Source organism: Filicampus tigris, chromosome 4, assembly GCF_054856515.1.
Source record: "Filicampus tigris isolate MCC_2025a chromosome 4, RoL_Ftig_1.0, whole genome shotgun sequence".
Taxonomy (NCBI): domain Eukaryota; kingdom Metazoa; phylum Chordata; class Actinopteri; order Syngnathiformes; family Syngnathidae; genus Filicampus; species Filicampus tigris.
Genome location: NC_141220.1, coordinates 3,154,210 through 3,176,514, shown reverse-complemented (window position 1 = coordinate 3,176,514; position 22,305 = coordinate 3,154,210). Strand labels below are relative to the sequence as shown.

The window sequence follows — 22,305 nt, the reverse complement described above, 5'->3', positions numbered from 1 at the left end:
TTAGAGGTCCTCAACATGCTGCGGAAGAGGATAGTCTCAAAAGATGCGTTTTTACTTGCGGTGCACTTCAATGACACGCTGACATTTGGATCGATCCACCCACCCCTAAGTATCTATGGTCAAGAATGGATATCTAGCATAGATATCCTGTAGGAACACTAGATGGGGGAAAAAGGACCCCGACTTCACCAAGCGGCTTCAATCTGAGGCGCTCAACAATGGCAACCTCCATGGAGACACAGACTGTGAATGGCAAAACAAAATTTTCAACATTATAAACATTAATCTATATATATTTATTCTTACATTTAGTTTTTTTTTTGCTACCCAAAAAAATATTTCATACACTTACAAGTTGTTTTTGCTTTTATTTTTGATACAAAAAAATACAAATTCTTACATTTCCTTGGTGCAAATTACGTATGCTCCAAATGTACCTCCATAATCCCACGTTCTGTCTCTCCACTAGTTTTGCTGTCCGCTAGCTAGTTTACTGTACCTAGCCTCTGTTTTTTCCCGCAGTTTCAAGATATTGACAAAATGTATGTGTTCAAGCTATTTACAATTTCAGTCTCTTTTACATGCGTCTGGATCTTCCTTTTCTGTCGGGAAATTGTGACGAAAGAATGGAGGTTTACAGCCGCATTTCTTCTTTCCATCTTTGGGTGAACTTGGAGCTTTGCGGTGGTGTTTTTTATGTCAACATTCAAGCCTATAGAGTAGTTAAACATGGCACAAAATGCACCTGCCGTTTTGTCTTAAGCCCTTTTAACAATGCCTGCAACCTTGAAGATGCCCAGTTAGGCATACATTTTTGTACTAGCATACAACATTTCAATAACCACCTGTTTGGAAGCAAATTTTTTAAAAAACTGCTTCTGACGCATGCGCAGATGAGATCGAGTAGTAGCTACAAGTCGCTTGCAAGTGTATTTTTTTTCTGTTGGAGCAGGTGCTTCCAAGTGTCAACAGTAGGGATGGAGGACTGCAATGCTTCATTTTAATGCCGTGAGTGTTTACAACACCGCCATTGCACTTTACCAGCCCTAACAAGAACAAGGCAATAAGTGACAATAAAGGGCTTGTGAACCCACCTCCAAATCCTGTAAAAATACAATATAACCAACTAGTCAAACTCTACCACAAATCATAACATGGAGGATGACAAAACATGTAATTCCTCAGACAAAATTAATTTGGTTTGGGATTTTTGTATGTTAGTTGGATATATTCTGTGTAGAGAAAACGGTGTGAGATTTTAGGAGTAGATGGATGGTATTTTGTGTTTATGGTAGAGTTAGCGTCTCAAACGGCAAAATCAGTTTAACAATTCATAACAGGTCTGCTAAAAGTTGGATACACATGCAGCTTTATTCACAATTGTAGGAAGCGGAGGGTACACTAGAAGTTGAGATTTGATGAAATAGTCAATGATATTCCAAACAGTAATAATCACTGAGAAACATAATTAATAACATCATAAAAATAGCAGAAGGGTTGACTTGACATTGTGCTTGTAAATTTTCCATTAAGACAAATCAGATTACATTCACTGCCAAAAACAGGCTTTCACCTTCACCAAGTAAAAGCTGTAGAACAGAGAGAAAAACTTGGCATTGAAATCACACTATAACAATCTCAGACAATTACATTTGAATAACAAAATATACTTGAGACAAAGATGCACAGGGGCTCACTTTACAGAGGAAATTATAGTCCCGTGGTTATGAGGAATGTTTCATGTTTTTTAGACGCACTGCTTTCTCCATCTCAAATTGTCTATGATCAACACGCTCCAAGAAGTTCTTCCGCTCCACATACCTGAACAGAGAAAAGACGATAAGTTTGTGATTCAATTCAAATCAATTCTTTATTGCGGACACAGCGGCGGTCCATAGCAAAAACAGTAAAAAACACAGAGAACATACAATATACAAAACAGACAAATATCCCATATCACATATTTACATACAAGCTAAGACGCCAATGCCTCCAGAGCCTTGAAGTGAACCTGACCGTACTCAGGGCAGGATTTACCAGTGCAAAAATGATGCCGTTTGTTGACTTGGACATTCTACACATACAGCTGAACATAAGGTTCCTGAGTACAGCAGGACATGTAGAGACTCGAGCACTCACAAACATTTGGCTCGCACTGCTCCCTCTAGGGACATTGAGAAGCATTCTCAGGCCATCATTATATGCCACCTTGAGTCTATGCATTTCCTTTTATAGTGCTGCCACAAGTGGGCAGTATACATTGGGGTGCAGAAAGTTTTAAAAATAGTTATCCAAGTTTGGTGAGACCAACTTTTAACTTCGCAAATCCACAAAGAAAGGACAGTAAATCGGGAGACTTGTGAAAATAAAAATGGAACAAAATAAAATAAATACCATAAAAATATAAGGTCATTCACAGTTTGAATGTGTGCAAAGATGCAAATGTATAAAGGTATATGGATGCAACAGAAATAAAAATGCGATTGGCTTTAATCGAACATCTAAATTGTCCTTAGGTGCGATTGTGAGTGTGAATGCTTGTTTGTCTTTGTGTGCCCTGCAATTGGCTGGCAACCAGTTCTGGGTGTACCACGGCAGTGCCCGAAGACTGCTGGGTTTGACTCCAGAATGCCCGCAACCCTCGTGAGGATAAAGCGGCTCAGATAATGGATTTAGAAGGTCTTTATACTGCTGGGGGTTTATACTGTGGGGGAATAAATGTTCCACGTGGAGGGAGGAATAGGAATGTGTGTGTGTGTGTGTGGGGGGGGGGATTCAGGGCTTCAGAGCACTGTTTGAGTTCAACAATCTAACAGCTTCCTCAGGCTGGTGGTCCTGCTCCAGATGCTCGGTAGCCTCCTTCGTGAGGGGAGAAAGGGGAGAAGATGGAAGAGTGTTTGTGGTGGGTGGGTCGTGTACTTAATGATGCAAAGCTCTTTTTCTGCATCTGCTGGTGAAGATGTGGTCGTGGCAAGGTTGTACACTCACAATCTTCTGAGCAGCCTGTACAGTTCTTTGAAAAAGGCTTCCTTTCTGCAGCTGAGCAGCTGCTGTGAAACACAGTGGAACTGATTTGGCTCCATGTGAAGTCCTCAGAAAGGTGGACCCTATGGTACTTGTAGCTGCAAAACACTTCCACTGCTGCTCCTCCAATGGGCAGTGGGACGAGGCGGCCTCTGTCCTTCCTGGAGTCCACCACCATCTCCTTTGACCTCTCCACATTGATGCAAAGATTGTCATTTTTCCACCAGATGTTGTACCTCTTTTCTTTACTTTCATCATTGTTCGTGATGCATCTCACCACAGCTGTGTGGAACACAAATTTCACTATAAGACAGCTAGTGAATTTTGTAGAGCAGTCACAGATCAGTAGTGTGAATCGGAGGTTGGGGGCACGGGTCTCATTACACAACCAAGGGGGGAGCCATTGCTGAGTGTGATGATAGGAGAATAGGAGAGAGATTGTGGATCCAGACCACCTGTGGTCTGCTGGTCAGGAAGTCCAGCGCCCAATTCTGTGAAGTGATGGACTCAACCCAAGAATGTTCAGCTTTTGCACCAGGTTCGGTGGGACGATGGTGTTGAGGATTCAGGATACCAAAAAAAAAAACCACACAAAAAAAACAAAAAAACAAGGAATCGTATTCCATTACAAAAAATCCCCAAAACAAACAAACAAAAAAAAAAACACGCAAACTATGACAGGTATATTTAAAAGAAAAAAAAAAGTGGATAACTGGTCACAATGCATTGTATCTAAATGGACTGACGTTGCTCATCCCACAGCTTCAAAAGTGACTCCAAGGGAATGGACGGTGACTGTTTTGTATAGTATTCACTGGAGGACTTTTAAATAACATTTACAAAGAGACGTGTGATCTGTCAAAATCATCCTGACTACTGGTTACCAACTGGAGCTAGCGGGCTAGCCCTACGCCCACTACCTTGTTAGAAAATACACTGCAAATCATTTAAGGTTAATTCAACACCATAGGGTGTTAATTTTAATGCCGGTGGAGTGTCTATCTGCAATCCACACACCAATTTTAATTTTGACAAGATATTTTTTATTTAGTTTTAGTTATAGTCTTTTGACTAAAATTAATTAAAGTTTTAGTCATGAATTAGTCATCTGGTTGTATTTTAGTTTGGTCTAATTTTAGTCGACAAAAATAAAGGGCAATTTTAGTTGACTAAACTAATTTAGTCGAAGTTGTCCTTCAGCATACATTTCAACTTTTATACAGAAAGTATAACACAGCTATTTTTAACTGTAGTTTTAAACCTAAGACACAAATTTAACACAACTTTGTCATTATTAAACTTTGTTTCAATAAAAAAAGTTGAAATTAGGGCTGCTCAATTAAGCGATTTTGAACTGTAACCGAATTTTCTGGATAAAACGATATAAAAAACGTTCAAATTGGCACGTTCCATTTTGTTATTTTTGGTGTATCTAAGCCACCGTAGTTTCCTCTGCATTTCCGCTTCCTCCCATGAGCGCGCAGTCCGAAACAACGACAACATCCATGGCTACCGGCGATTCTGCTATTTGCTCAGGCAAGTGAGCGTTTAGTTAATAAATCGGGCAAAAATAGATCTGTAGTGTAGTGTGTGCCCCGCATGTACAGCGTCGTACAGTATCTGTCTATGTCCCAACTGTTCCATTTCCTGAGCGGTTCTTTTCTCCTACCCGCATATGTTTCCTTCTTCTGACTGGAATTCGAGACTGTGTTTTTTCGTTTCCTCTTTTAATCGTTGATGAGATTGTCAAATTAATGTAGTTAACATTACCGTTTCAATCGTTTTGGTCTGAATAAAAATATTCTTGACGAAATAAATGATGAAAAATTTTAGACAACGAAATTAACACTACCCGGTGTCAAATTAACATTTGTTGAAGTGTTTAAAGCTCAACACCCAGTAGTGTGTTACAGCAAAAAAATGTAGTGTTGACAGTGCAATAATAATGACACTAAGGCGCAAGGGCTTGTGCCGCCCTCCGCCCATGCTCCGGCGGCAAAAGCCCTGCGGCCGCCCTCATCTCCAATGTGGCCCCCGGGACGGCCACCGAACTGGCCCCGTCAGGAACCTCTCGACCGGTCTCTAGGACGGCCACCGGATTGGCCCCGCCAAGAATCTCTTCTCTGGCCTCCCAGTCGCCCACCGGACTGGTCCCGCCAACAACCTTTCATCTGGCTTCCCCTGATTTGTCGTTGATTTTGAATTAGAATTTAGTTTCATGTTCTCGTTGTGTTCTTTTGTATGTGTCCTTCCCGTTAAGTTATTGTGTCCACCTGTGCTCGTTTACCCGATTCCCTGTTGTTGTTTTACCCAATCAGCTCCCTTGAACTCTTCGCGTCTTGTTCCTCGTCTCGTCAGTTTGTTTGTATTTACTTCCTTGCTTTCTTTTAGTCTTTGTTGGTTCATTGTCTTTGTCACGTCTAACTGCTGAATGTTTCCCGTCTTAGTCCATGTCAAGCAGGTTTCGTCTACCTGTGCTTGTTTATCTGATCCCTTGTGTCACCCAATCAGCTCCCTCTAAACACTTTGTGTCTTGCCCAGGTGTTCCTCGTTGTCTCTTCTGTTTGTTTGTATTGAGTCTGTTTTATTTCAGTCTTTGCTGGTTCATGTCCTGTTGTGACTGGTTGTTCCTTGACGTATCAGTTGCTACTGTATGTCCAAGTCCAAGGCTGAGGGAGTTTGTATGAATGCTCAGACGCATTAAAAATTAGAGGGAACGTTGCTGTAAAGGCCTTGGTATGGTGATGATGAAAGCAGTCCTTCGGCAGGTTGAGACAGACGCTAGTTGGAATGAGGTGTTGAAAATGTCTGTTAGCACATTGGTCTGCTGGTGGGCACAGCTCCTCAGTCCCCGGTCCAAGATATTGTCTGGGCCTGCAGCTTTGTAGGGGTTAATCCTTTGCAGGGTTCTCCTCACGTCTACTGGGGTTAAACTGTTGGGCGTGTCATTAGGTAGCGGTGTGTGTCTGACGTTGGGTGTGTTGTTACGGTCTTCAAAGCAGGCAAAAAACTGGTTGAGGGCATCTGGCACTGGCAGGGAAGCTTTTTTTGAGCATTGTAAATTTTTGGTGTTGTAGTTTGTGCACTCAATGCCTTTCCACATGCACCAAAGGTGCTTGGAGGTTAAGTAGCCCTGGATTTTCTGAGCATATGAATATTTGGCCTTTATGATGCCTACAACTGGCTTTCTTCTTGCTGCCTTGAGTGCTGATGCTTCGTGTGCCCTGAAGGCAGCATCCATAGCCTTCAGCAGTGCTCTCACCTCTGGATTCAGCCGCCAGGGCTCCTGGTTCAGTTAGTTAGTGATGGTCTTGACAGAGTAGGTATCATCAGCACTTTTTGAAATGAAGCCCAGGACAGATCAAGTGTATCCCTCCAAGTCCACCACTTCTTCCTAAGTAGCTACTTACCTGAATATTTGCCAGTTTGTGCACTGAAAACAGTCTTAAAGCAAAGAGGCAGCATCATTGGGCCACACCTTGACGCTCCTGACTGTAGGTTTGGACGGTTTCCCCATTGGTTTATATTGGCTGAGGCTAGCAGAATGGAGATTATTTTGAGACATTTGATTTCATAGAATAATAATGCCAATTATAATGATAATTTCTACAAAAACAATAGGGAACTTACAGTAGTCGCTGCTCGGGCCCTAATTAACTACATTAAGCCTTTTTTTCACCAAGACCTTATTTTGAATAGTTAAAAAAATATATATAATAATTATCGATATTGATCAATATGAAATATATACTGTATATTGTGATATACTTTTTAGCCTAGCCATAGAGTTGTTGGGCCCATGTATCAAGGATAATGGATCAGTTTGAATACAGAATACTTGAAAATGTCATATTTTGACATCACATACAGGACAGCAAAATATTAATTTTTAGTTTGTATATATATATATATATACACATATACACACACATATATATATATATACACACACACATATATATATATACACACACACACATATATATATATATATATATATACACACACATATATATATATACATATATACACACATATATATATATACACATATATACACACATATATATATATACATATATACACACATATATATATATATACACACACACACATATATATATATATATACACACACACACATATATATATATATATACACACACATATATATATATATATATATATACACACACACACACATATATACACACACACACATATATATATATATACACACACATACATATATATACACACACACACACATACATACATACATACATACATATATATACACAGTACAGTAAATATCTGATGTGGATACAAAATAGAGACATTGCTAGTTTTAAACAGGCCAATCATTTTTCTCCACTTTCTGTGAAGAAACAACTAACTGAGCTGATTAATTTTATTTGATTCATTATACTTCTTTTCATTGTCATTGTAATTACTTTTTTCTGTCTCCATGTTCTAATAAAAATTCATTCATTCATTCAATTGTATAAATGATAAACACACAAAAAACAAATTAGAAGAATGCAAATGGGATTGGAATCTGTTTCATAGTTACATTTATAATAAAAATGTGGGATTACACAGATCATCACCGTCTCTTACCCATCTCTCCCCCTGTTGTGGATTGCCAGCTCATCAGTGATACCCTCCTCGTATTTAAAGGCATCCCAGTCCATCTTTGACTTCTCCAGCGTGCTCATTTTTTGTTTCTTTCCCCCAATTCGATTCAGTAAACTGGACATCCCTGCTGGCCGTTTGGAACTGCTAACAACAAAATGGAGACGTTTCACTTTACAGTTGATATATCACTATACACTGTAGTGATGGGTCGAGCAACACTGGTGCATCATCACTGTGCCGAGTGTGAAACCCCGTATTGGTGCGTGTATCGCTTTAACAAAAAAAAAATCATGTGACCAATACAGGAAGTGTGTCGTTTGGCTGTGCCGTGTCAAATTGTGTTTATAACGAAACAAACCGTATCGACGTGTTGTGGGTTTGCTGGATGGAAATTGAACACTTTGGTTAACAAAATCCCATTTATAAGTTACACGTTATCTCTAAATTTGATTAGGTAAATTTGTTATATATTACATGCTCATTTGAGCCTTTACACAAACAAGCAGATTTTGAACTCTTCTCATCAACAACTTCACTCAGCAAACAAATGGAGCAAATACAATATACAAAGATTATATTTTAAGTACAAAACTAGCAATTGAATAAAGATGTAAGATTATTTCACAAGCTAATGTTGGGTCAGCATGCAAGTTGTTCCATCATATTTTCATATTGTTTACCTGCATTGGTTTTCGATCTACAGTAGAGGTCACTATTGAGTGACAGTGTCAACACAGTTTGTTGAATGTGTCGATACACACTTTGAGGCATCATCATCCCATCACTACTATACAGTATATGTAAATATACATATACTGTACATATTCTATCAGTGGCGTGCCATCAGGGCCTTCTTTGCTAGCCCAAATGCCATCAGAAGCACATACGTACATTTACAATTTTTTATTACCAAGTACTGAGTTCAACTTTTTGATTGTTCAAGTATTTATTTTCTGCAAAAACATCCAAATAAATTGTTTAAAATTATACAATGTGATTTTCTGGAGGTTGTTTTTTTTCAGATTCAGTTGAAGTGTACCAATGATGAAATGATTACAGACCTCTCTGTCATCCCTTTAGGTGGGCCAACTTGCGATCACAAACGGTGGCTGTCCCAATACCTTTTCACTCCACTGTAATTGTTTGTGTGGTTCTTCATACCTGGGGCCAGGACAGGTTGATTCGCTGGAAGATGTGGGATTTTCTTCGCCCATCTTTTCTTCTGTGCATGGGCTCTTTAGATGTATCTTTGCTTCTCTGGAGTCTGCTAGTACTTCTTTATTGACTCTAACCAAGCAAGAAACAGTGAATATGCATTTCAAAGGCAGCAGAAAATACATTTGGTTTCAAGAACAAGACAACAAAACGAGAAACCTGCAAACAAAAAGTATCATTTGAAAAGGATATAAAAAAGGATATAAAAAACTATACAATGCAATAATATAAAAGTATTTGACAAAAAAGAATTTGTAAAATTCCTTTTAAGTTTATTTTTACAATGGAATCAAAGCATATAATTTGAAAAGTAAACTTCTGCGGCTGAGTTTGGTGATCACTTAAAAGGGAAGAGTAGACAAAACAAACTTGACTGCAACTACATTATCACACAAAAGTGAGTGCAGAGAAATGTTGTATAGCTGTCCCTGCGAAAATGCCTTTTAAAAGCAGAGAGGGGCACAAGTCTCGAAGGCCAAGTCCAAATCAAGTCAAGTCAAGTCTAAGTCTTCAAGTTCCAAGTCCGAGTCAAGTCTCAAGTCCCTGACCACGAGTCCAAGTCAAAAGCTATAACAAGTGGCAGCGCTGCAGAAGCCTGTTGCTCTGAGTTTGCCATGCTGGCGATTGTTTGTGTGTTGTTGTCGCATCTGTCTACACTACGTTCTGAAGCCACTCCTTTGTTGTTTTAGCTGTGTGCTTCGGGTCATTGTCCTGTTGAATGGTGAACCTTTGGCCCAGTCTGAGGTCCTGAGCACTCTGGAAGAGGTTTTCCTCCACGATCTCTCTGTCCTTGGCCGCATTCATCTTTCCTTCAATTGCAGCCAGTCGCCCTGTCCCGGCAGCTGAAAAACCCACCCACCATCGTGCTTCACTGTAGAAATTGTATTGGGCAGGTGATGAGCAGTGCCTGGTTTTCTCCACACATAACGCTTAGAATTAACACCCAAAAGTTCAATCTTGGTCTTATCAGACTAGAGAATCTTATTTCTCATAGTCTGGGAGTCCTTCATGTGTTTTTTGGCAAACTGTATGCCGGCTTTCATGCGTCTTGCACTGAGGAGAGCTTCCTTCGGGACACTCTGCCATAAAGCCCAGACTGGTGGAGGGCTGAAGTGATGGTTGACTTTGTGGAACTTTCTCCCATCTCCTGGAGCTCAGCCAGAGTGATCTTTGGGATCTTCTTTACCTCTCTCACCAAGGCTCTTCTCCCTCCCACGATTGCCCAGTTTGGCTGCACGGCCAGGTCTAAGAAGAGTCGTGGTCTTCCCAAATGTCTTCCATTTGAGGATTATGGAGGCCACTGTGCTCTTACGAACCTACAGTGCTGCAGAAATTCTTTTGGAACCTTGGCCAGATCTGTGCCTTGCCACAATTCTGTTTCTGATCACCTTGGACAGTTCCTTCGACCTCATGAAACTCATTCTCTCTGACATGCACTGTGAGCTTTAAGGTCTTATAGACCTTTCCTAATCAAGTCTAATCAGTTTAATTAAACAAAGCTGGACTCCAATAAAGGGGCAGAACTATCTAAGGAGGATCAGAAGAAATGGACAGCATGTGAGTTAAATATGAAGGTCGCTGCAAAGGGTCTGAGTACTTGAATTGACCCTATGATATTTCAGTTTTTCTTGTTTCATAAATTCGCAAAGATTTCTACATTTGTTTTTTACGGTCAAGAAGGGGTGCTGAGTTAATGAGAAATAAAATGTACTTTTTTGATTTGGGCAAATGGCTGCAATGACACAAAGTGAAACATTTCAAGGGGCTAAAATGTGGAATCTGACCTTCAAAAACATTCTCTCAATGTCTTACTAATTTTCAAACATCAACTTTAATAATGCATTATTCTTGATGCTCTTCCTTTGGCCTTTTTTTGTGAAAGGATAGACCGACTAAAATAGCTAACAAAGCTAGTGTTTTTTATTAAAGAAACCTACAATGTAACGCAGTAATGTGTATTGTCTAGTAAACCCTTTTTGGACAGAGAATTTACGAATGCGGAGTGGGACATATGTGCTGATACCTAGATATCATAAATAAATATCTATATATAAATATATATAAATAAATAAATAAACACAAAAATTGAGGAAAAGCTTTTTGTCATAGCTGCATGACAGGATATGTTTAAAAAAAACATCCTTGCTGGGTTAATGACATACTGTACCTTATTTCTTCCCCAGCAAAATCAAAAACTTTAACAATGGTGACTTTTGCTGGATCCGATTCCTGCGATTCAGTTTTCATACAAACACTAGAAGCAGAAGAATGAGTCTGAGGAATAAGAAGAGCAGCTTGTTAGGATTTCAAAAAACACGTTCAACTAATGTTCCACCATAGATGCTGTGTTCCTATTTATGCTCATTAGCAGAGCTGGGCACTTGACACTTTTTTGCCGGTCTGTCCACCATCCCCTGTCCGCGACCTGGTGTACCCTTCTGGCCTCGTCCCACCGGCCTTATTCATAAAAATTTGCCCCTCCCGCCCCCGTCCAGCCTCGTCCTTTTAAAGCGCCTCTGTCCTTGCATTCCGAAGGCGCCTTCTTAGTATTGGGTTTTCCACACTAAAAAATGATAAAAAAACCATGGCTGTGTTGTCTCAAATAAATGAACACGTTCCTTCAAGCGGACACAACAGAAGCTGAAAGAAAGACCTGAAAATATGTGCAGGTGGCCAACGGACGCCCGTTTAAAATTAGAGGTTGACCGGCCTACAGTTGTTACTATTTTTTTCCCCCAGGAAAAAAAGGTGAATAGCGGACAACAGAAGGTTACCCACGCTGCTGACGGATGACGAATAACGGACGCTCAATTTGTAGTCAAATGCCCGACTCTGTTTTTTTCTTTGTTTACAGTTCAAGCTCACTTATGCGTGTGACGTTCTCTTTATTCACTTTACAGTGATTGATAAAAATAAACTTGAATATGGCTGTTGCAGTATCATGAAAGCTTAGTTTACGATTAATAAACTTGTTCAAACGTGTTCAAATATGTATTATTACCAAATTACCTCGGGTGTGGTTTGAGACAGCGATGCAGTAGTAGTCGACGCTTTAGGTCTGGGGGTAACATCAGACAAGAAACTAGCCCAGAGGTCATCTGATTGCTTCTTTTGTGCAGCTTCCTCATTATTCTGTATTTGTGTCAGTGTTTCCACATCTTCAGTAGCACCTCCATTCTTCTGCTCTTTGTCTACTTTCAGCACTCGTTTTGGCCTCTTTCTGTGGAGAATAATAGTTACGGTAATTGATTATGGCAACAAATGCTTATAGCCAAACTACTGTTCAAACGTTTGATGGGGTCACTTAAAAATAATTTATTTCTAATCCTTGTAGAACAACACTTTTTTTTAACACATTACAATATCGAGCCTGTGTTTTTGATTCTGATTAATGCTATTATTCCAGTGGAACCCCACAAACCGGTACTCACAGTTCAGGACCTGCAGATTCACATATTCTTATTCAAACTCTTTTTTTTTTTTTTTAAATATAAAAATATTTCTATTTTTAGTATGAAAAAATAATACATAAAAAATATGTTATCAATTCAGTTATTTAATATAACAAGTACACGTGTATGTATATACACACACACACACATATATATATAGATATATATACATATACACATATATACTAGTGCTGTCAAATTTACCGCGTTAACGGGTGGTAATTAAATTTTGTAATTGATCGCGTCAAAATATTTGACGCATTTGGATAACGCATGCGCAGAATGACCGCCCATGCAAAATCCCACTGACTCAGAAGTGCAGTGAGCAGCAGAGCAGACATGTGTCGCCCGCGGGAGTATAAAGAAGCATTTCGAAAGAAGAGGGCATCTTTAAATCTCAGAAATATGAATAAATTGGTTTGCCTCAGCGACTGAGGATGAGTAGAGAAGAATGCTGTCTTGTTTTGTGTTAATAAAGTCAATTTAAAGGAGGAACACGTGACGTGCTGATACCGACGAAATCATAGCACAATGAGCCAATCACATTCGTGTGCACTTCAGGGACCACTCGGAAAACATAAAATAAGAATATAAAGAAGCATTTCGAAACAAAAGGGCAGCTTTAAATCTCAGAAATGTGAATAAATTGGAGGCCCTTTTGCATTTTTGTTTTTGTAGTGAATAAAAATACTGTATACTACAAAAATAATGTTAATAATTGCCCTGCGACTGGCTGGCGACCAGTTCGGGGTGTAGTCTGCCTTCGCCCGTTGACGGCTGGGATAGGCTCCAGCAACTCCCCGCGACCCTGTATAGGATAAGCGGTTTGGAAGATGACATGACATGACATGACATGACATGTTAATAATTTTAATTTAAAAATCTAAATTTTTCATCTCACGAAGATTTGTTATTGTAATAAAAAAATACATTACATATGAACAGTATGTTGAATGTATATAACCATATCCGTCTTGTGTCTTATCTTTCCATTCCAACAATTTACAGAAAAATATGGCATATTTTGGAGATGGTTCGAATTGCGATTAATTACAATCAATTATTTTTTAAGCTGTGATTAACTCGATTAAAATTTTTAATCGTTTGACAGCCCTAATACATATATAGGGGTGTCAAAATAGTGTCTTAATTGCGATCACTTTATTACAGTCACAGTCTAAGCGTTATTTTTTAAAATCACAATCTAATTTTCAATCTCTAACTTTACTGTTTCTGTATGATGATGAGATCCGTTTTGATGCGTGGGGCTTGTGCTTGAGTTGTTGTGGGCGTAAAACAATGGTCAGTGTCACACCCTGAAGTGGACTCTGATTGGCTGTCATTGTGCTTGGCATAACTTGATAGACTCTAATTGTAGATGGCAGGGCAAGTTCGGGAGCAGAGAGAAGACGTGAAAATGGAGGAGCATTTGAGAGTTGTTGGTCCGATGAATGGTAAATTAAAAAAAAAAAAAACACTGCCACTATTGATAAAGGCAGAGTGATATGCCTTCTTTGTAAGAAGGACTCTAAGAATAATAATGTATATCATAATTCATGTGTTAGAGTTTTATTATTAGGCTTGTTAGCTTTATTAGCTCTTGGGTTTAGCTTTAGCTTTTTCCATATCTAGGCCCAATTTGCTTGGTGTGCTTTGCTTCCACATATGTATGATAATGGCTCACTCACACACACACACACACACACACACACACACACACACACACACGCACACGCACACCCCTGCACACACCCACACAAAATCCACCCATTTTTAGCCATCTCAGGGGGCGGCCATTTTGTCATTTCTGTAAAGTGAAAATTACATCACAACTACTCTGGGCTCAGGTAATGACCAATCACTGCTTAGCTTCAGAAAACAGGTCAGACATGATTGGTCGCTACCTGAGCCCTGAGCAGTTGTGATGTCATTTTTAGTCGACAGAAGTGACAAAATGGCCGCCCCCAGAGATGACTAAAAACGAGTGGATTAACTCTTATTCCACAATGCAATTTTTATCAGAAAGCCTTGTTTCAACTAGTGGGCTTGCATAGAACATATTCTTGAAAGAAATGTTTGGGTTGACTGACACATTAAATGAGTCTTTTTATTCTTCGTGTTATGTGTCATGTGCGCACTGCTATGTTTAAACTTACTTATCCGAATATGCAATTGTGTGTTTAATATATCATTTAAGATGCTGTCATGAACTTTTGAATTGCCCCTTGGGGATAAGTAAAGTTGGTTGAATTGAATTTATATTTTTGTCAGTATAAGTGAGGTACAGAATACAATGCAGGATACTGTTGGTTTTTGTTATATAAATAAAATATGAAAGAAAATTAAATTAATATATTATAAACACAAAATTATTTATATTAGAAATATGATGGAAATATTGTTATATTTGTTTTATTAAATATATCTATAAAACTACTGTATTATAACATTATTCATTTATGTATTAAATAAAACAAATTGTGTATCGAACCGTAGGATCGTTCAAGTCCTCTTGAGCATACCCACGAGTTCTAACTTCCCCTACCAACTCAACCAACCTCAAACTGCTGTCTTTTTTCTTGAGCCTCCTCTTTGTCATGCTGTCAGGATGTGGCACACCATCATTTTCATCTAAGGGGTCTTCCTTTTCACACTCATTGATGTCATCCTCGCTGACATTATCATCTGAGGAGAATAGAAATAGAATGCTCTTTCACATGAAACAGTAGAAAAACAACACATTTAAACCACAAATGCACTTCATAAACCTTTCAGATTCAGAACTTTTTTCTTTTTTGCTGACAACAAACTGGTTACTTGTGCTGGTCAAATGTAGAGGTCCAATAAAGGTTTGGAAACATTTATTAATACGTTTGGCGTTAAACATTAAATTTTATTGACCGTTGAATTAACCCATTTGAGTGGGGCCAATGATGGATGGTGCTGTCCGATGTGATAATTTTCATGCTGTAACTTAACCTATTTACCACTGAAGTTGATTTTATTATACGTAATGACATGTATTAAAATATTCACATACAGTCTTACTATATTGTTTTTCCAAAACATGATGGGCTGTTACATATGCCTCTAAAATATAGAGTCTATATTTTCGTAGATCTAGCTGAAATGCACAAGCATGAATGCTTTGTTAACAAGGAATTTTGATGCGCAAAATTTGATGCCCTGCCCCCATAATCGACCTCCTTTTAGGTTGAGCAAATGGCTCCAAAAGACTTTTTTGTAGGTCTTGTTTGTAGGTCTATGTTTCACAATTTTCACAGATCACAGTGAAGCGTAGAACTGAGAATGCTTTATCTGAAATTTGTAGGGGGTACTATCAAGCCATTTTTGGAAAATATCACAAGAATTACCTAAAATATTGCTTTTTATGCCAGGTCTATTGTGTGTGCAAAGTTTAATGAGTTTGAGCCCAAGTTTGGACCCTCAAAAACAGCATCACTTTTCTTTGTGCACAGTGCATCGCATGCGACGAAATAAAAACCTTTCAATAACTTTTCATCTCAAACATGTTTAGATAAAACACCCACAATTTTAAGGCGATTGGATAAAATCTCTAGGGGTTTGCTAAAATATGTCCTATATAAAAGGCCATAAATTGAGCAAAATTTCAAAATAAAGTCAAAATGGTGGACTTCCTGCTAGGTTAAGCATATGGTTCCAAAAGACTTTCTTTGTACATTGTTTATGTAGATCTAGCTGAAATGCACTAGCAAGAATGCTTTGTTAAGAAGGAATTTTGAAGTGTAAAATCTGATGCCCCGCACATATATATAGACATAATATAGTAGTATTTTTGTACTTGTTGCTGTCCCGGGTGTCGAGATGGTAAAGCCCACAGGCATCAAACTCAAGGCCCGGGCCAGATCCGGCCCACAACATCATTTCATGTGGCCCGCAAAGACAAATCATGTGTTGACTTGATATGTTTTTTTTATTTGTATTTGTTTTTTTTTAATGTCTTCACTGTTAACACAACATAGTCGATATTTCAAGCGTTTGTTACCAATCCTTTCCATTAAAATATATTGAAAAATAGTTGAACAAACTATTTACTGGCTTCTGTCTGATGCGTCTGCGGGTGCTACAGGTGCCTCCCTATTTCATAGCTGTAGGTAAAAAGCACCGGGAGAGAGACCCATTAACCCACTGTAGGGGCGCTACACCATCTTTTTGTACTCGTGTATAGCAACTTTAAATTATTTTTTTTCCACCAGGCCTGATGTGTGTGTGAAGTTTAGTGAGTTTCTGTTCACGTTTATTGTCTCAAAAATGCAATAAATAATAATAATAACAACAACAATTATTTATATTATACTGTATTTATATTATTATTATTATTTCTACGAACACAATGACCTAGCGGCAGTCGCTGCTCCGGCCCTACTAAAAAGGTACCCGGCTCAAAATTTGCACTTGTAGTAATAATAACAACGCTAAAATATAAAATACCGCAAGGTGGCGAGTTGCCGGCCGGTCAAGGCAAAAATAAACAGTGCCAGTAGAACCGAGATGAGGTGCAAAGCTATATTTACAAGTTACATTAACGCATGAATCCGTGCAATCTATGATGGCCAACTGTTAATAATGCATAAACTAAGACCAAACGTTACACATAGATGCTCAAATACACAGACACCGTGTTTACATCGTGGTGCTGGCTGCTCTCACCTGATGGAACGTAATCTGCATCTTCACTGGATAAATACCCATCAGAGTCATTGTCAGAATAGTTCATCGCGGTTTCTGTTTGATGGGGGGCGGGGGGGAATTGAAAAGGCAATGAAAGCGTTAAAATAACGTTTTCGAATACTATAATAATAATCATATACAGATACTGTAAATGAGGAATGGTTCTTTCATTTGCTTCACAATAACGAAGGAAACGTGAAATATTCTCTTATACTGCATGCGCATGCGCTTTTCTTCTTCTACTTCATCTTCTTCAGTTATGGATGGTGGCAACCAAGGTTAAGGAACATTATCGCCACCTACCATGATGGAGTGTGGCGCAACTCTTTTTTTTTTTCATTGAAGCAAGGAACAAATACAAAGTAGAAACTAGTACAAAGTACATAGGCATTCCAAACGATCCAGAGTTACATAAAGAGCCATGCAGCATACATAACAGTCACGAAATGATACGTTTTTCAATAACCGTAACTCCTGAACCGTTTGCTCTAGCAACGTAATTCCAACGGATTCTGAAAGCAGAGGAGCGGAGCTACCATACATTAGGTAGCTGTAGGCCATAAGATATCTATAAATTTCGTATCGTGACGTTTCGTTCCAATATCTGGGAAATACAATCGCTTTAAAATTTGTGAAAGTTTATAAAACCAACTTGCTCACATAAAGTTTCCACACAAAAACATCCATACATTTTTGAGTAATTATTAATTATTCGTAATTTCGTTTTATCGCGGAATGATTGACGCTAACTTGTACTAATTTTTTTTTCCTGGTTCTGACCAATCAGCGCATCGTTTTTACGGCAGTGACGCGGCTTCAGTGTAAACAAACATGGCGTCACTTCATACAATAAGCGGCGTTCTAAGTCAACCGATCGCAATCAAAATCTAGTGTGCTGTATGCACATTTTGGACCACTGCAACGAGAACACGTGTCATAACTAAAATAAGATGGGTCACGTTCAGGAAGATCGCTAAAGAGTGGATAGCGCTGATCAGGAGTGAGAGTAATGTGCTGCTGCCGATGAAAAACAAGTTGGACATCGATAACGGTGAGCTGCAAATGTTTCCCCACTACCATCCTTGTTACAAGCGTAGAAAAAACGTCAGTTAAGTTGTTTTATGCCAAGCAAAGACTCCTTAAACAGAAAGATCTATCATCTTTATGTCCTAGTGGTGGGTACTTTCATATTTGTGACAGAATTTTGTTGACTAGCCAAATATAAGCAAATGTGCATTTTTTCTTTTTGTCTGTCTTTTGTTTGTCTAATTTTATAGTGGACGAATGCCATATGAGGTCACATACAATATTTTCTGTGATTCAGTGATTTTCAAGAGGATTTTGGACAACCAAGAAGTTATGCGCGTGAGCAGTCGAATAAAAATCTTCAAAAACACTGTGCAGAAGCATGAGTTGTTGGATGCCTGAAATTACCCGGTATTTAACTTTACGTAACATGTCACATTAGGATTAAATTAAATGACTCAAGACCAGAGGCGGGCGGCACGGTGGTCGACTGGTTAACACGTCCGCCTCATAGTTCAGAGGTCGTGGTTTCGACCCAGCTCCGGCCTCCCTGTGTGGAGTTTGCATGTTCTCCCCGTGCCTGCGTGGGTTTTCTCCGGGTACTCCGGTTTCCTCCCACATTCCAAAAACATGCATGGTAAGTTGATAGGACTCTCTAAATTGCCCTTAGGTGTGGGTGTGATTGTGATTGTGAATGTTTGTCTCTGTGTGCCCTGCGATTGGCTGGCAACAAAGTCAGGGTGTCCCCCGCCCACTACCCGTAGACAGCTGGGATAGGCTCCAGCACGCCCGCGACCCTTGTGAGGATAAGCGGTATAGATAATGGATGGATGGAAGACCGGCTATTGCTCCGTTACATATAATAAAGTACAGTACATGTACTTCAGTAACTTTTTGAATTACTGTACTTCTTGGATTTTTTTCCACAACTATCTGTGACTCTCTTAAGTAACTTATTTGACTTGAATGAAAATTAATAGCACTTGTTTCACAGTAAGAAGAAATTAATGTAGTTTGTGTGGTATGTACAGTTTTCATAATTATTCATTTATATCATATATGTTTATGGGATGTTGTTTATCAGGGTTTATCTATGTCACTACTGAAATAACACAGACATTTGTGTTAAAAAAGTTATTCAGTACTAACCATACTCATGTTCCCAATTTCTTCAAGTTTTTTTTTACGCTCACTTGTGTACAATTATTTTAAATTATTGATATTCTTACATGAGTACATATTTTTGCTACTCTACACAACTGAACTCTCATTTTTGTTGTCCCAAGTCATGCAATTTGACTTTTTGGTATTTATTGACTCAGCATAACTGAATATCAGTGAAGAAATAACTTTGTGGTTCTTTTTTCATTTCAGGTCTGACCAGCTGAAGTCAAGAATCGAAGCTGATTTTCCTCAAATCACCTTTCACCAGCCTAATCGGCCTAACCTTGGAAGCAGCTTTGAAATGGATGTCACTACACTGAGCACTTTGGAAACATTTGTGTGAAAACTGTGCAGACACGACTTGGAATGTGTGAATGAAGTTAGGTACTGTTTGTTTAGAATCAACAGGACTTCAACAGCGCAAGGTTTGCCGCCTACTACAGATGCTCTCTATCCATTGGCTGACCAATGATCCTGCTCCAAGACAGGTGCTGAATTTCATCAGATGTAAATGTAAAACAGTAGAATATGCTTCTAAACGATGCTCCTGTAAATCCTCAAACCTGAATTACATTGAGTTGCCAGAAGTGTCATAATGTTTACAGTACTACTAGTCAAGAGCACATTCTTGAAAACTGATGACAGCGATGTTGATAGTTCCGTTTTAATTAAAGAGTATTTGCAACTTAATTGGAGCATTTTATTCATTAAAAAAAAAAAAGTCTAATCCAAAAGAAAACTTGAAAAACTAGGTCCCATCGTGTGCTTGTTTCAATAGGACATTATTTTTGTAAAATTAACTTTTTTCCAAAAACGATTTATTCACAACCAGTGATCCTTTCCATCTAATATTCCACATATTGAATATATTTTGCATTATCTGTATAAGGCATTTTTACTTTCTGAGATAATTGAAGTAAAAAATGCTACCAGAGGCTAGAATGTTACATTTTTCATAAATTCCCAGATTTTGGAACATGATTACTTACTAACTGTGGGGAATCTGCTTGTGGAACTTTTTTGGAAGAAGTTCAACTAGTTTACTTAATAAAAAACATAATATAAAGTATTTCCCAGACGCTGGAATTTCGTTCCATTTTCTATGCACTTTCTGGGACCTAGCCTACTGGTAGGTTTTCATGTGTGAGGGAGGGGGAAGTGCTGCGTCGTAGGCTCAATCCCAATACCCACAATTGCTATGGAGGTAAATTTGTTGAAAAATAACTTGTACCAAAGACATTTGTACGAAATTTGTATTCGTAGAACAAATAACTTGAAGGTGTGTAAAATAATTTGGTGTCTGTACCAAAAAAGAAAAACTTTTGTGTTTGTAAAAATAATAATAATAATTTTGTAGCTGTAGGAACGATTATTTGTATGTGTGAAAAATAAAACTCTCCTTGGGAGGAAAAACGACTTGTAGTGGTGGAAATTAATTTTGTAGTTCAAGCAAAATTTAATGTGTACTTGTGGGAAAATACTGATTTGTACCTGTAGAATGGCAACTGGGAGTGGAAGAAGTCGTCACTAGGAGAGTCACGAGTGGTTTTGCTGCTCCTGTGACGTGACTTGTGACTTTTGGACCACGTATCTCGCTAAAACAGATTTGTACTTGTGCAGACTGTCAATGTGTACTTGTGCATTTAGGCCCAATCCCAATACCCACACTTACACTCTAGGGCAGGGGTGCTCAATCCCGGTCCTCAAGGGCCCTTAGCCAGCCTGTTTTCCCTCTCTCCTTACCTGAACACACTTGATACAAATGATCAAAATCGTTATCAGGCTTGTGCAAAACTTGGTGATGCGTGGATCATTTAAATCAAAACACGTACCTATATACCCATATACACACAAATATACATACACATGCATATAAACATCACATACATAAACATGTACACACATATCTGCATACATACTCGTATAGACAATCACTCATATTCTCACACGCACACACACACGCATATCCCCCCCACACACACACATACGTACCCGCACACACATCTATACGTACACAATTTTGACACCAATTCTTTTCTTAGATTTTAAGGTTCCACTTTTTTGCCGGCAATGATTGCATACACCTCTTTCAGGAAAGCTCTTCGTCCACGGCGACGTGCTTCTTCAACTGTAGGCCACAACGTTGCCCGCGCCTCCCGATCTTCCTTCGAAAAATCCTCTTTGAACCTGATGTTCATTTCTCTGCGCACGGTGGCCTCCTTCGCTCTTCTCCATATCTCGTCCCTCATTGTCCTCATACTGAACTGGATGATGATCGGACGTGGTGACTTGCTTGTAGCTGCATCCTTCTTCTGCCCCAGACGGTGCACCGTGTCCACTGTTTGTCGTAGTTTGTCCACCAATATCGGAATCACGCGTGTGAGAATGCCTATCACAGTTTGTCTTGTAGTTTCATTTTCTTTCTCTTGCAACCCTCTCCAGGCATCTCTCCCGTAATTCGCCATTCTCTTTCTTCAGTAGCTGTGTCTGTATTTTGAGTCGGTTGACCTTGTCCTTGTTTTTTTGATAACTTCTTCATTCGCTTGCATGCGCAGCTCAATATTCTCAAACTTGTTTTGAAGCGCATCCAATTTATCTTCCATCCAATTGGACAAATATTGAATCGCTTCGAGGACGGTTAAAATGTTGACATTTTCTTTGTTTCTCTTTTTTTTGCTTTTTTGGATGAGGGCTTGGCAGAGGAGTATGGTCAGTCTTGTTTTTAATCGCAGTGAGCTCCATTTCCAAGAATTCCTCCTCGCAAGCTCGTAACGCCACCAGGTTGTAATCATGGTCGGGGATGCTAACCGCTAGCTTTGAGTTCGCCACTTTTCAAGTTCAGTGTAACAACTTTTGCTATCAGGTTGGACTTAATAATTCAGTATTATGATTCAGCTTCTTGTGTATCCTCACCAGAAGGGGTTGACAATTCAGGATGTAAAGTTTTGTACATTAAAATCACTTCAACTGTCGGACCTGCAAATTTCTCACCATATTGTTCTCCCCGCGGGCGGGCGCGCTTGAGTGCGGGGCGGTGCAAATGATGCGTTTGGAGCAATGGGACGCGGAGTGA

At 39.0% G+C, this 22,305-nt stretch overlaps 1 protein-coding gene and 1 long non-coding RNA gene across 8 annotated transcripts; one reads left to right on the top strand and one right to left on the bottom strand.

The window, feature by feature from the left end:
• Positions 1-1,352: 1,352 nt before the first annotated feature.
• On the bottom strand, positions 1,353-22,242 carry cfdp1 (chromatin remodeling protein CFDP1). 7 transcript variants are annotated; one of them, XM_086028920.1, is made up of 10 exons: positions 22,224-22,242; positions 20,905-20,984; positions 20,724-20,827; positions 17,022-17,096; positions 14,888-15,014; positions 11,887-12,097; positions 11,045-11,151; positions 8,824-8,949; positions 7,645-7,806; positions 1,353-1,821 (listed from the first exon to the last, which is right to left on the bottom strand). In XM_086028920.1, the coding sequence occupies exons 4-10, from the start codon at positions 17,086-17,088 to the stop codon at positions 1,725-1,727; spliced, it is 897 nt and encodes a 298-aa protein (XP_085885046.1). In that variant the 5' UTR covers positions 17,089-17,096; positions 20,724-20,827; positions 20,905-20,984; positions 22,224-22,242; the 3' UTR covers positions 1,353-1,724. The 7 variants fall into 7 exon arrangements, with proteins under 7 accessions (XP_085885046.1, XP_085885044.1, XP_085885045.1 ...); XM_086028918.1 differs by having other exon boundaries at positions 21,247-22,228; XM_086028919.1 differs by having other exon boundaries at positions 21,317-22,228.
• Positions 17,465-20,648, top strand: LOC147148122 (uncharacterized). Its single transcript, XR_015086574.1, has 2 exons — positions 17,465-18,093; positions 19,443-20,648. It is a non-coding gene; the product is annotated as an uncharacterized LOC147148122 (long non-coding RNA).
• Positions 22,243-22,305: the final 63 nt, after the last annotated feature.